The sequence below is a fragment of the Aphelocoma coerulescens genome (assembly GCF_041296385.1).
Source record: "Aphelocoma coerulescens isolate FSJ_1873_10779 chromosome Z unlocalized genomic scaffold, UR_Acoe_1.0 ChrZ, whole genome shotgun sequence".
NCBI classification, from domain to species: domain Eukaryota; kingdom Metazoa; phylum Chordata; class Aves; order Passeriformes; family Corvidae; genus Aphelocoma; species Aphelocoma coerulescens.
The window spans coordinates 15,222,833-15,235,142 of NW_027184085.1; the positions used below are offsets into that span (position 1 = coordinate 15,222,833).

The 12,310-nt window shown below is 39.5% G+C and overlaps 1 protein-coding gene across 3 annotated transcripts in view; it reads left to right on the forward strand.

Moving 5' to 3' along the window:
• Positions 1-90: 90 nt before the first annotated feature.
• Positions 91-12,310, forward strand: part of NNT (nicotinamide nucleotide transhydrogenase) — a 44,260-nt gene continuing 32,040 nt past the window's right edge. Inside the window, exons 1-6 of one of the 3 annotated variants that reach the window (XM_069001272.1) lie at positions 91-163; positions 1,102-1,296; positions 8,437-8,666; positions 9,768-9,985; positions 11,373-11,460; positions 12,086-12,174. In XM_069001272.1, the coding sequence (XP_068857373.1) occupies positions 1,146-1,296; positions 8,437-8,666; positions 9,768-9,985; positions 11,373-11,460; positions 12,086-12,174 (776 nt within the window). In that variant the 5' untranslated portion in view covers positions 91-163; positions 1,102-1,145. The other 2 variants (XM_069001273.1, XM_069001274.1) reach the window with 2 other exon arrangements.

Below are 12,310 nucleotides of genomic sequence, written 5' to 3' on the forward strand. Positions count from 1 at the left end.
CCCTCAGACGCCGCGTGACGCGGCCGCCCGACCCCCGCGTGCCCCTCAGTCCTTCCGGGTTGGCGGGCTCGGGCCCGCCCCCGCCCCGCCCCGCCCCAAGGTCGGTCGGAGCCGCGGCGGCGGCACCGCGGGCGAGAGCGAGGTGTCGTGCGGGGCTGTGGCGGTGCGTGTGCGGAACTGCTTGTGGAGCTCCGTGTGGGCCTGTGCGGGCTCCGGGCGGGGCTCCGGGCGGGGCTCCGTGCGGGGCTCCGTGCGGGGCGTGTGCGCGGCTCCGTGCGGGGCGTGTTCGCGGCGTCGTGTGCGCGGCGTCTTGTGGGGCTGTGTCGGCATCGCCGCGTTCTGCCCGTGCGTGCGGGGGCCAGCCGCCGGTGGGGAGAAGGCAGCGGTGTCCCGCTGTCGGGGGAAAGGGAGGGAGGGAGGGAGTGTGGCAGGACGGACGCGCGGAAGGAAGGACGCGAGAGGAGGCGGGTGGCCCGGGAAGCGGCCTCCGGGCGCAGGAAGCGGGAGGTGGCGGCTGCGGGCTGTCCCGGGAGTGGGGACAGTGCGTGGCGGGGGACGAGCCGCCTACCCAAGGTCATTCGGTGGCCGCGGGCTATAAATAGCGGCGGGAGAGAGAAGGGGCCGCTGCCGCAGGGGCCCGGCGGGATTCCGGGGGAAGAGCACATTCCCGGCTCCCCTGCCCGCTGCCCGGCTGTCCCGCCCCGAGTGCGTGCTCTGCTGAGCCTCCCGGACGCCTGCAAGCTATGTCCCGCCCAGGGTGACTCCTGCGGGGGTTCTGGCAGGGATTGGAGCCGTTTGTTTGGTGCCTTGGGGCGCCGCGGTTTTCCCGTGCCACGGTTCCTGTTTTCGAGCAACGGTGTAAAATGAAAATGGCCTTGAGTCGCAGAAATGCCATCCCCAGGTCGGCTCGTCACTCCAGCTGTTTTGGTTAAGAGCTGTCTTACTTAATTTGGAAAAAAAATTGATTGTGTTTTCTAGCCAGAAAGATAAAGGTGGTGAGGAATGATTGTCTCTAGGCTACTGGCCCTAAACCTGCTGCGTTTACATGCCTTCTGCCCAGTGTCATTAATAACTCTTGATTTGTTTTCACATTTGCCCCAGGGATTCCATACGTGGCAAGGAATTTGTTGTGAGGTCTGGGTGCAATGGCGAGCCTTCTGCGTGTCACTGTCAGTGGGTGCTCAGCTCCTGTTTTTGGCAATGTATTCTCACCAAAGGCGTGTTCCGCAAAGATTCCATGTTTGCGAATGTTTAGAACCCACCAGGTGCTTGGGTCTCAGGCAGCTCCAAAGCCAGGTAAATTGATTAAAGTACTGTAAATAATCTTTTATTTTAAAACATGCATATAAATTCTTTCTTTTTTTTTTCTTTCTTTCAGATCTGCATTAGTACAGAAAAGACTTAAAATAGAAAGAACACTCTTAAATCATGTCAGCAGCATACTTGAGTCAGTTGCAGCACAATTTTAGACTGGCTTTATAGGACTTATGCAGAAGGTGTTTGTGTTTATTATGGATACTTCGGATCCAAGTAGTTTTTGTGGGTAGAGTGTCCGAGCTCCTGCTAATACTTTCCCTGCTTGAAGGAAGTATTTAAATAAATTCTTTTCTTAGTAAAAGCCTGAGTTCCCCATGAGTTTTGGTAGTTTTGGTAGTGCAGCTCTTTGTAAGTACATGAGAGAAAATACAGACCTCATAAAGAGAGCATCTGCAAGCATAAGTATATGTGGACATTATTATCCCATCTGAAAAAAAACTTCTTGGTTTAGGAAACTCTTACATTGTATCACTTCAAAAAACTATTGATCTGTATCTCCGTGTATAGGGTTTGTTAGTGTATTTGCACAAATTGCATTTCAGCAGATAATGGACAAGTTCAGGTATTTTCAGGAAAAAAAAACCTGGGAAAGGGGCACTCTTGTTTCCAGTTTCTAATATGAGCCTGGTATATGAAGATCAGAACTGACAATTTTTTTCTCTATTCTATGCTATGTGTAACCTGATAGTTGGAAGACAGGTCTTTTGTTTTTCTTCAGCAGCCAGTAATTTGTCCCCCTGGCAGCATATATAGGGAAAATTCTTTAAGAGAAAAAGAAACAGAAGGAGAACTCCTAAAACCCCCACACTAAAGAATACATAAAGCAGGTTTAATGCTATTTTTGCCCATTAATACTGCATGGGTCATGTCTCCCTTGGAATTTAGAGACCCTGCTTCAGTGCAGATCTAGAATCTTGTTTTGCAAAACATGAATGTGGAGAGTTGGACTGATTGTACACATGATGTTTGGTTCTTCCAAATGTAGACAGTAGGTAACTGCATTAGATACTTGAGAGTATTAGGAAAGTAGTGTTGTTGGAAATAGAAGTGTCTGGTTGTGAAAACATGGGACACAAAAGTAGCATGAAATAGCTCTGAGAAGCCTGTGTTGCATAGAATTTGTGGCAATACTAACAGCGAATGGTGCATTTTCTGGTCCTTTCAACTTGGTGACTGAAGATTTTGGAAGTTCTGAAGAAATGTGATGAGAGGAAGTTTCTTTACTCTGAGGGCTCCTGATAAATCTGTATCACAGTTGCGTGGTGAAACCAGATTTTTTTTGATAGATTTGCAATTCTCCAAATTTTTTTTCCATGTTAAATATCTGAATGAAAGAGACATCTGTCAGTCTTGATATGGCAGATTGTCCCTTGGTTGGAAGTGTAAACTGGAGCATAGGAAACTAGGTTCAAAGTTCTTTCTCAAATATCCCAGGTAAGTGTCCTTGTTTGAGTTTGGAATCAATTTTGTATTTGATTTTGACCACAAATTTCATCTTGAAGCTGAAGAATCTCTTCAGTTTTACTGAAATTGGTATGCTACTCTGTGTGTGTGAATTTTCTTGTTTTTAAGAATCACTTTTGAAAAACTTTTCCACAAGGATGGAGAATTCTGATTAGTGTCATGTGTTTAAACATTCAGTGCTACCCCTTCGGATCTGTTGTGTGGAAGCCCTTATTTAGGGATTAGTAGTATTCATGAAATGCAGTTATTCGATATGGGGAATTATAAGTTTGGTAGTCTTTTGGTTAATAATTAAGCTGTCCTTGTAGTATGCTTTGGTAACATGTGATTTGTCATTCAGTAGAGGACAAATCGAGGATAAAACAGCAATTTAATGACAAATTAGAAGCAGGGCTATTGCTTTTATTTACTTTCTAAGTGCTCTTGAATTGAAATGTAACAGATACAAACTAACTGTGTTTTATTCTTTCAGAAATTATCTTTGATTATAGTAACACTTGGTAAAATCACTGTATCGCTAAGAAGAGTAAGTTTTCTGAAAAGACTAGTGTCACAGTGATTCTTCTTAAGGCTGTAGTTATTATTTTTCTTGTCTCAGATTAGCTTTCTTTCCATCCAGGCTATGGTATGTACAAGAGTAATAGCTGCTTGAGGAGAAGAGATATGGAGTCAGCTGAAAAGTAAACTTGGAAGATGGATAATTTTTGTACTGCTAGCTGTTTTGCTGCTGCTTGCTTATTAGAAACATAGGAACTTTGATATAGGAGTAAACAAGTATTCCCATAACTTGTCCCAGATAGTCACTATGACCAGGTGCTTCAGAAACGGGTATGAAACTTTCTGAAGCCCTGGGAAAGGTGCATATGGAGTGACTGACTCTGAGCTTCCCAGTATACTTCCAGATTGGTTTGTCCTACAGCTCTGTGACTTTTACCCCTTTCTATTTCGGGATTTTTAATATCCTTTTTATTTTGATATTTATTTCTTAAAATTTCCTGGTTTTTTTCTAAACCTATAACAGTTCATTTTCAATTAATTCTCTAGGTAAGCATTATGTTATTTATAAAGAAGAAATATTCTCCTTTAATTTCATTTTGGTGGTTTTTTTTTTTAAATTCCTTGCTTATGTAATAGGAGGGATCAGGTGTTCGTTTAATCTTCTGTACCATTTTTTTTTCTTTTTGCCAACATCATATTGCTGTTCTTCGGAATATGTCCTCATCTTCAGAACAGGTGAGATGGTTTGTTTAAAGGTTATCAGAGTAAATAAAAAATAGGCAGGTTATGTATTCTGTTTTCAATCCCCGAACATATGGCATGTAGTCAAAACTTCTTTACCTTTTCCCTAAGTCACTCTCTAATACTTGTTGATAATATTTCGTTGCAGACTACTTCCCGAAGTCAGGTTAAGGAGGTAAAAACCTGTATTTTTTTGCTGTAGTTTTAACTTAGAATCTTTTCTAAGATTCTTGTAGATAGAAGTTACATGGAGAAAGTCAGTGTTATACTTTTGTTTACTTGAAGTTTGAATATGTCCTCATTACACAGTTAGCACTATGGTAAGGGAATGAGAGAGTGGCTTCTTATTAGTTTTTCTAAATGCTGAATTTTGTATATACCACAGCATTTCACTGGAATCTATATTCCATTCTAAGACCTGTGGAATTTAATGATTCTCCTTCTGATAGTGGCAGAATCTAAGTACTGTGTATCTTCTACTCAATATATTAAAAAACTTCATGACTTTAAAAGGTGCTCCAGGTATGTGTATATCAGTCAGTGTCTGGAAGATGTCCATGATGTCGTAAAGCAGTAAGTCACTAAAACATACTCAAGGCAGTTCTTAAAGAGATTATCTGACATGAAGGATTAGAAAGGCAGCTTGTAGGCTTCACACTCTCCTGTAACTTTAAACCCCTGGCAAGGATAGCAAATGAGCTTCCTCAAAATAAAACCTAAATCAAAGTCCTAAATTTATAATCGTAGATTTCAATCTTTCAAAACTATTGACTTCGATGAAATTGCTGAATTCAAGAAACCAAATCTGTGCTAATTACAAAGCGTCCTCCTGCCAGAGTATTTGTCATACCCTGTTGTGTGCGTCGGGGCAGACAGGCAGCTGGGACAGCCACAAACTCATGTCTAGAATGCAAAGAGTAAATTTATTTCCATTACTTCGCTAACAGGGTATTGCTGAAGCAGCACCCAGGTGGAGGAAAACAAGCGGAGACACAGGCACCAGTAAATCATCACAGACCTGCTGTTCACATAGGCTTATCAAGAGTTATTTCCAGCTGAAAGGGAGCTTTGCAATCCTCCTTGCCAGTGTGCTGCTTTTTAACCCTTTCTTCCCAAGACCTGTACTGAAGTTTTAAGATAGATCTTTGTTTTTGAGCTGTAGACATCTGCTCCATTTTGGTGCTGAATCATGGGGAAGCTCAGGGCAGTCTACTTGAAAAATGTCCTATACCTGCTCTAGCTAAAAGCTGGCAAACTGACAGCTTGCTTATGTATTCATTTCCCTCTGTGTTTATGGATTACTGGAGGTCTGGTAGTGGGACAGAGAAGAAAAAAAGATGAGGCAAATGAGACTTGTCAGATATTTATCTTGGATTTTATCTCCCAGAGCATTGGAGAAGAGCATGTTCCTCAGTACTGGTCTGTGATCATTCTGTTTATTAAATAAGGTGCAAATACTTTCTATCTGAAAAAGTTGTACTAATTTTTATTGCGTGCAAGATGTACCAATAAAGAAGTGAGGAATGAGGAAACACGTCTGGCATCTAGTGAGTGTATATTCCTGTCCTGTTACTCCTAGCCATTTGCTTTTCTGTTCTGATACTCCACTCAAAAGCAAATGAGCAAAAGGAAATCAGAAGCATCTATTGTCATTTGAACCTTAGGAGCTAAAAAAAGATTAATTTATTTGCTTGAGAAAAATAAAAGCTTTAGTAAAATGTCTGTATGCCTTTAGATTTGTAGTTATCTATTTCCTTTATGCTATAATTTATTCCTCCCCTCCTTTGCTGCCCCTTTCCCCTTCTTTCTTCCTCCTTCCCCCCCTGCCTTTTCCCCTTGTTTTTCCCTTCCCCTATTTTCACCCATGTTTTCCCCCTCCTTTCCTCCCCTTTGGCATTCTTGTGCTACAAAAACTTTCAAAAGGAGAAAGGGAAGGTAGGACTCCAGCTCTTAACTTTTCTCAGTACTTTTTGAAAAGCTTTTTGCATTCTATCCTACCCTAGAGCTACTTCGTCTGAAATTCTGATTGGTCTCTGTTATCCTAACAAATTTCAATCTTCTAGGTTTCATTCCTGCTTCTAAAAGACAAGAGAGCTCATTTCCACCGAGTTGATTTAGTGAAAATCAGAAGCAGGAGTTTATTGTGTAGTAATTAGAAGAGATGAGGAGAAAAGTGTCTTCAAATGACAAGGGTAATTTGAGTGACAGCAACAGTTACCACAGCTGGTAACAAGTGGTTAGTGCTGCTGTGGTAGGTATGGCCTGAGTTGCACGGTGATGTTTAGATTTGGTGTATGCTGGTGAAACAAATCATTGCAAAGCTCTGTTACCTTTGTGGGTCTGTTGTTTTAGATGTGCATTTTTTGCTCCTGTTGTGACTTTATGTTCTTTTAATGTATGTTTTTCTGAATTTGAGTGTTGTCTTATGATTAAAACATTTTAAATGTTCTCCAACATATAAAACATCAAAAACACTTCTATCTTCAAACTATTTGTTGTTATTTTATTAGTTAAATTTCAAAGACAAAGCTAAAACAAAACAAAAGTAAAAGTAACTAGAATCATAGAATCACTAAGGTGAGAGAGGAACTCTAAAATCAAGTCCAGCCTCCAGCCTTTGACTGAACACCACCTTGTCAACTAAACCATAGCACTAAGTGCGACATCCAGTCATTTCTTGAACACTTCCAGGGATGGTGAATTGCTCACCTCCCTTGAGCAACCCATTCCAGTGCTTAACCACCCTTTCAGTGAAGAAGTTCTTCCTGGTGTCCAACCTGAACCTGCTGTGGCTCAGTAAAACCTTTCCTGGTGCAGCAATTGGAAGTAATGAACTTCTTTGTCTGGTGATCTTTCATTCTGTCTTGTTGGATGTGTTCAATTTTTTTTTTTAATGAGTTAGTAGGCTGAGAAGTACAATTAGGTATTTAAGTACAGTTCTTAGCAACTATACTGTTTTTTCAGAACATAATAAGTTGACAGTATCTTGAACGTTTCAAACTGAAAATATTTTCAGATTGTCAGCTTTAAGCACATTGTAGTACAAGTGCAATTTCATAGGTAATTAATTTTGATATTTTAAATCTAAATCTAGTTCCTCAAAGCTCTGATACAGTAGTATGTTTTTTGCTTTTTTTTGCTTGTTTATTTGCCTGGTACAATTTTTTTGTAGCACAATACATAGTATTGGTGGACAATTTAAAAGCAGATTTGTAATTTAAAACAAGCGTGTCATGAATGTCCTCCCCTTTTTAAGGTTTGGGATTTCTTTGGTGGTTTTTGCTGTTGTTGTTGCTTGGTCATTAATATAAGTGACAGCTTAAACTGCTGAAATTATAGTTCATTAATATATATGTGCTGTAAATGTCTTGCGTAGTAATATCACAATCCAGGTTTAAATTCTGGATAGATGTCAGTGAAAGCTGGTACAGGATTCATCCTATGTGTCAGACTGCATGCTGTCAGTGTAATTGAAGCAGTGTGATAGTTTTATGTATGATTATTCTGCTTGAGCCTGTGTATTCATAAATAATGTATTCAAACACTTGTTTGGATCAGAGAACTTTAACTCCCAAATATTTGGCTGAAGGCCCCCAAATTGTACTCAAACGAAGTTAGATGTCTGTAATTTGAAAACTTTAACTAAAACATAAATTTCAGCTTCAGCAGTTTCCTGGTGTTACTTAGTGGAGCTTTGAACAAGTTAAAACAAGGAAATAACTTTGAAGAGAAATATTTTTGAAGAAACTAATAGATGGATATTCCATGATTCTTCAACTACTACTGAATTAATGTTTTTCATTTCGGTGGCAACTTTTAGAGTAGCTTATTGATGTACTTATGCCTTTCAATGTCCTTTGTGCGTATGTTGCATTCAGTCACAGTGATTTGATGTAATTTGATATACATTACAAACTGTAATGTATATTACAGCTGTAATTTGATATACATTACGTGCATACTCAGTTAAAATGCAGTTTCACTGTTCAAGCTCATTTATTTCTTTCTTCACAATAACGTGGAAGTGACTAGAGAGGGATTTAAATTCAGACCTGAGGTAGAATGTGTTATCACCGGAACACCAGGTATTGTGTAAATCAGAATGCCAGTTACACAATCAGGACTGTGTAAACACCGATGGGTATAAACTGCACCAAACACTTGTTACTGCTTGTGTGGCTGATTGTGTTGACCTGCTGATTGCTGAAAGAACAAGGATCTCTAGGAAGAAGGTGCAATTTAAGGAAATGTAAATGACATTCCTAGAAAATAGCATTCTGCTTCCTCTTCCCTTAGGAGGGAGAATTGCTAACTGTGATGTGTCTGCATGTGTCTGTACAACATTGAAGAGTGTCCCTTATATCAGTTAATTAGTGTTTAGTACAACTAATGCTGTCTTATCTGCCACTCTTACAGGAATTCCTTATAAACAGCTGACTGTAGGTGTCCCCAAGGAGATATTTGAGAATGAGAAGAGAGTGGCTCTATCACCAGCTGGAGTTCAAGCCTTGGTTAAACAAGGCTTCAATGTTGTGGTGGAATCTGGTGCTGGAGAAGCTTCCAAATTTTCTGATGACCATTACAGACAAGTTGGAGCAAAGATCCAGGGAACCAAGGAAGTTCTGGCTTCTGATTTAATTGTGAAAGTAATTGCTTTATTAGTATATTTCCTATTACATTGTTTTTGGAGAAATGTATAGGTAATTTTTTTCTGATAATCTGTGGAAAGTTCAGTAAATAAGGTTTTTTAAAGTAACATTTTCCATTTTGAGTTCTGATTCAAGTTTTGTATTTTTTTAGTAGTTCAGGTGTGCACCTCCACTAAAAAAATAGTAAATGACAGCATTGAAAAAACTGTGGATAATTTCTTAGCAAGTTTTTAACAACCTAGGAGGAGTTGTGTTTTCTAGAGTGAGGTATACTGGTTTTGGAATCTAATCAGAGGAGATCCCTGCTCTAAGAAATCTTTTTATCCAAAGTTGGTAACATACAACTCTAGTTACTCTTTAGATAGAGTGGTTTGGAATTTTGAAAATATGAGTCTGTAACTTTTCTGAATTCCACAGCAACAGTATGTTTCAAAATTTGGGAAAACCGCTAAAAGCGGATATGCTTGAGAGGTCTGAGGTTGTGCAGAGAAAGAAAAAAAAAGACCTTTACCTTGATGTTGAGGCTTTCTTCAGTTCCTCTGTTTAAAATTGTCTCATTAGCATTAAACATAGAATTTCTGTGAGCTACTGCGTGAACAACCCTTTTAAGTAGGTTTCACCTTGAGGAAAAGTGAGAAACTCAGGAGTGAATATAGACGAAGATCAGTATCTACTGGACATCTGGCATGAAATTCCCTATATGTAGTCATGCACTGCAACCTAATTAGTGATTGTTAACCTGTGGAGCTTAATTGTCATATCTGTTGAGTAATCATTTTGCTTAAAAATGGTGGGTTTGAGGGTAGCTATCTGTTATAAAAGCAAGTGACTGCTGGTTAGAAGTCATCAGATCTTTCTGAAGGTGTGTGCTGACAATTATTGCCCTGTCACCAACCCAGCTAGAGCCAATTCCATGATGTGGACTGCAGCTGAGAAGTGCAGTTACTCAGTTCAGTTGTGTAAATAGCCTTTGATATACTTTCTTCTTTCTATACTTTTTTGGATGGGAATTGACAGATTGCAAGCCGGGAGAAAGGAAGTGGAATGTGTTCTGATTTCTTTCCTCTGATTAACTTGGAAACTTCTGTCTTTTGTCAGGTGAGGGCTCCTATATATAACTCATCTCTAGGTGTACATGAGGCAGATCTTTTCAAGACGGCAGCGACCCTGATTAGTTTTATCTACCCGGCACAAAATCCAGATCTCCTGAAAAAACTTGCAGAAAAAAGAGCTACTGTCTTGGCTATGGATCAGGTTCCACGGGTCACCATTGCTCAGGGATATGATGCACTTAGCTCCATGGCCAACATTGCTGGGTATGATTATTTTTTTTTGGCTTCACTAAGTACTGCTGGTTTAAAATCATGTGCTTTGATATTCGGTATATCTAAAGCGATTCTACATCTCTGTTTTCATGCAGCACTTTTGAGCAGGATGGTGCTATTGGAGGTGCCAAACTACTAGTTTCTTATGGTTAGCTTTGCAGCAGATCAGAGCAAGGCTTTTAAAATTAACAAACCTGAATGCAATTCTTCTAATTCCTTGACTGTTTTGCTCTGAACTAGGTTATCTTGAGCACAGAGTGTCTGTCATGAGGATCTGGTGTTGTTAGGAGCTCACTAACCCGAACAGCAATGCAATTGCCTTGGCAGTTACAAACAAAAGGTCACATATTGTCAGACCATCTCCATGCTTTGCAACTAGCATTTTAGGTATTGCTGTGAATTAAAATGTTGCTGTACAACCTTCTTTTATTGGCTTCTTTTATTTGGTTGGTTTTTTTAGTTATTATTTTTTTGTCTTTTTACTTAGATGATGTCTGAGGCACAGTAAACTTTTGAGAAGGCTGCCAGATTTTGTGCACACAAGCAGTGTACATCCGTGTACATGTTAGCTTACTTCCCCATGTTTTCATTTGGTGAAATTTTACTAAAATACAGAAATTCATAATATATTTGAAGGTATAAAATGTACAAGGTGTATTCCAAATTTGAACTAATTGTGTGGCATACAGACTTCTATATCCCTCTGCTAGAAGTAGGAAAAAGAGTGGAATGGGACTGTTGAACCTCAACACTGCTAGTAAAAATGCAAGAAAATATGCCCTGTTGTTAAGAAAAGAAAAAATTACACATTAATCTTTATTTTCAGATAGCTCTGCAGGTATTAACTTGGTGTCCAGCTACCCGTGCTTGGATGGGGCAAATGAAGTAGCAAGGTTATTTGCCCTAAGCCGTATAGCTCCAGAAAATTTAGGGTCAAAGTACCTTTCTTGAATGTGCGCCTGCTGGTCTAAGTGAGCTAGCTGCAGGGTTACTCTGAGTTTTGCAGTTATTTGTTCATTCTCCCTTCCATAACAAGCCTCAGGTTACAGCCTTGGAAGGTAGTTTTAAGGACCACAGAGTTACCTTTGGGCAAGTTGGGCATTTATTTTTTACGTAAAATTTTATTATTGAGAGTGAATAGTTGGAGACATCCAGTATACTGCAGTCCAAAAATTATATCTGAAAATGCATTCCATGATTAAAAAAAAGGCAAGAAATATGACCAAAGACTATTAAGCTTGTGTTCAATAGTAAAATACTGAGCTTTCTTTATTCTACACATGCTCTGGTCAAATGTTCATCACGTAGATTGTTTGTAATGAATGGAATTTTACTGAATCTGAGAAAATACTGATATGTGTTCATCCTTGATTGACAGTTACAAGGCTGTGGTCCTGGCAGCAAATCAATTTGGTCGATTTTTCACAGGTCAAATCACAGCTGCTGGTAAAGTTCCTCCAGCAAAGGTATGTGCAATTAAACGCATACTGTGGCAAAAGAATATATGTTTCTGAACACATGTAACTGTTGCTGAAACTGTGTTAAAAGACTTTTTCCTGCCTTTGGGCTGTTTCTAGAGACTTTAGAAATCACTATAATTATTCTCGTACCACATTTTGTTCACATCTGTAGTGGTTTTGTTTTGGGAATAATAGAATAATTTGAGTTTTATTTAAGTTTGCTTAGTTTTAGACATCCCATTAGCTATATGGAGTTGGATTATTTTTATTTTTTTTATTTTTTTCAAAATGGGGGAAGGTAAGGAAGCAGTTAAGAAAATTCAGAGATTGGTATTTCTGATGCATTGAGGAGTGCAATGGAAAAGTTTACTTGATTGGAATTACAGGTGGATTGGGTTGAAGAGAAATAAAAGTAGAATTAGGGAAGGGAAAAAGGAAGATAAATCAAGGAGATTTTTTTACTTTGTTTACTTAAACTATTAGCTACAAAAAGTTGGCTCTTAGATATGTGTAATTAGGAGTTAACAGCTTTTAAATTGTTGGATGTATGGGGCAACTCTGCCAAAGTAAATTTGGTTTTATCTGAAGGTATCTTGTTTAAATGGCTGGTTGATGAGGTTTATCATTCCAGGTCTTGATCATTGGAGGAGGGGTTGCTGGCCTGGCTTCTGCGGGAGCAGCAAAATCGATGGGTGCAGTGGTTCGTGGATTTGATACTAGGTAGGAGTGTGAAAATTGTAATATCAGTCTGAAATTACTTTCTTTGTGGCTGTATTACAGTGAAATAATTTGTGCTGCACTGAGTCATAATTCACTTTCTACCATTTTTATGCCATCATTAGTCCTTCATTTTTTA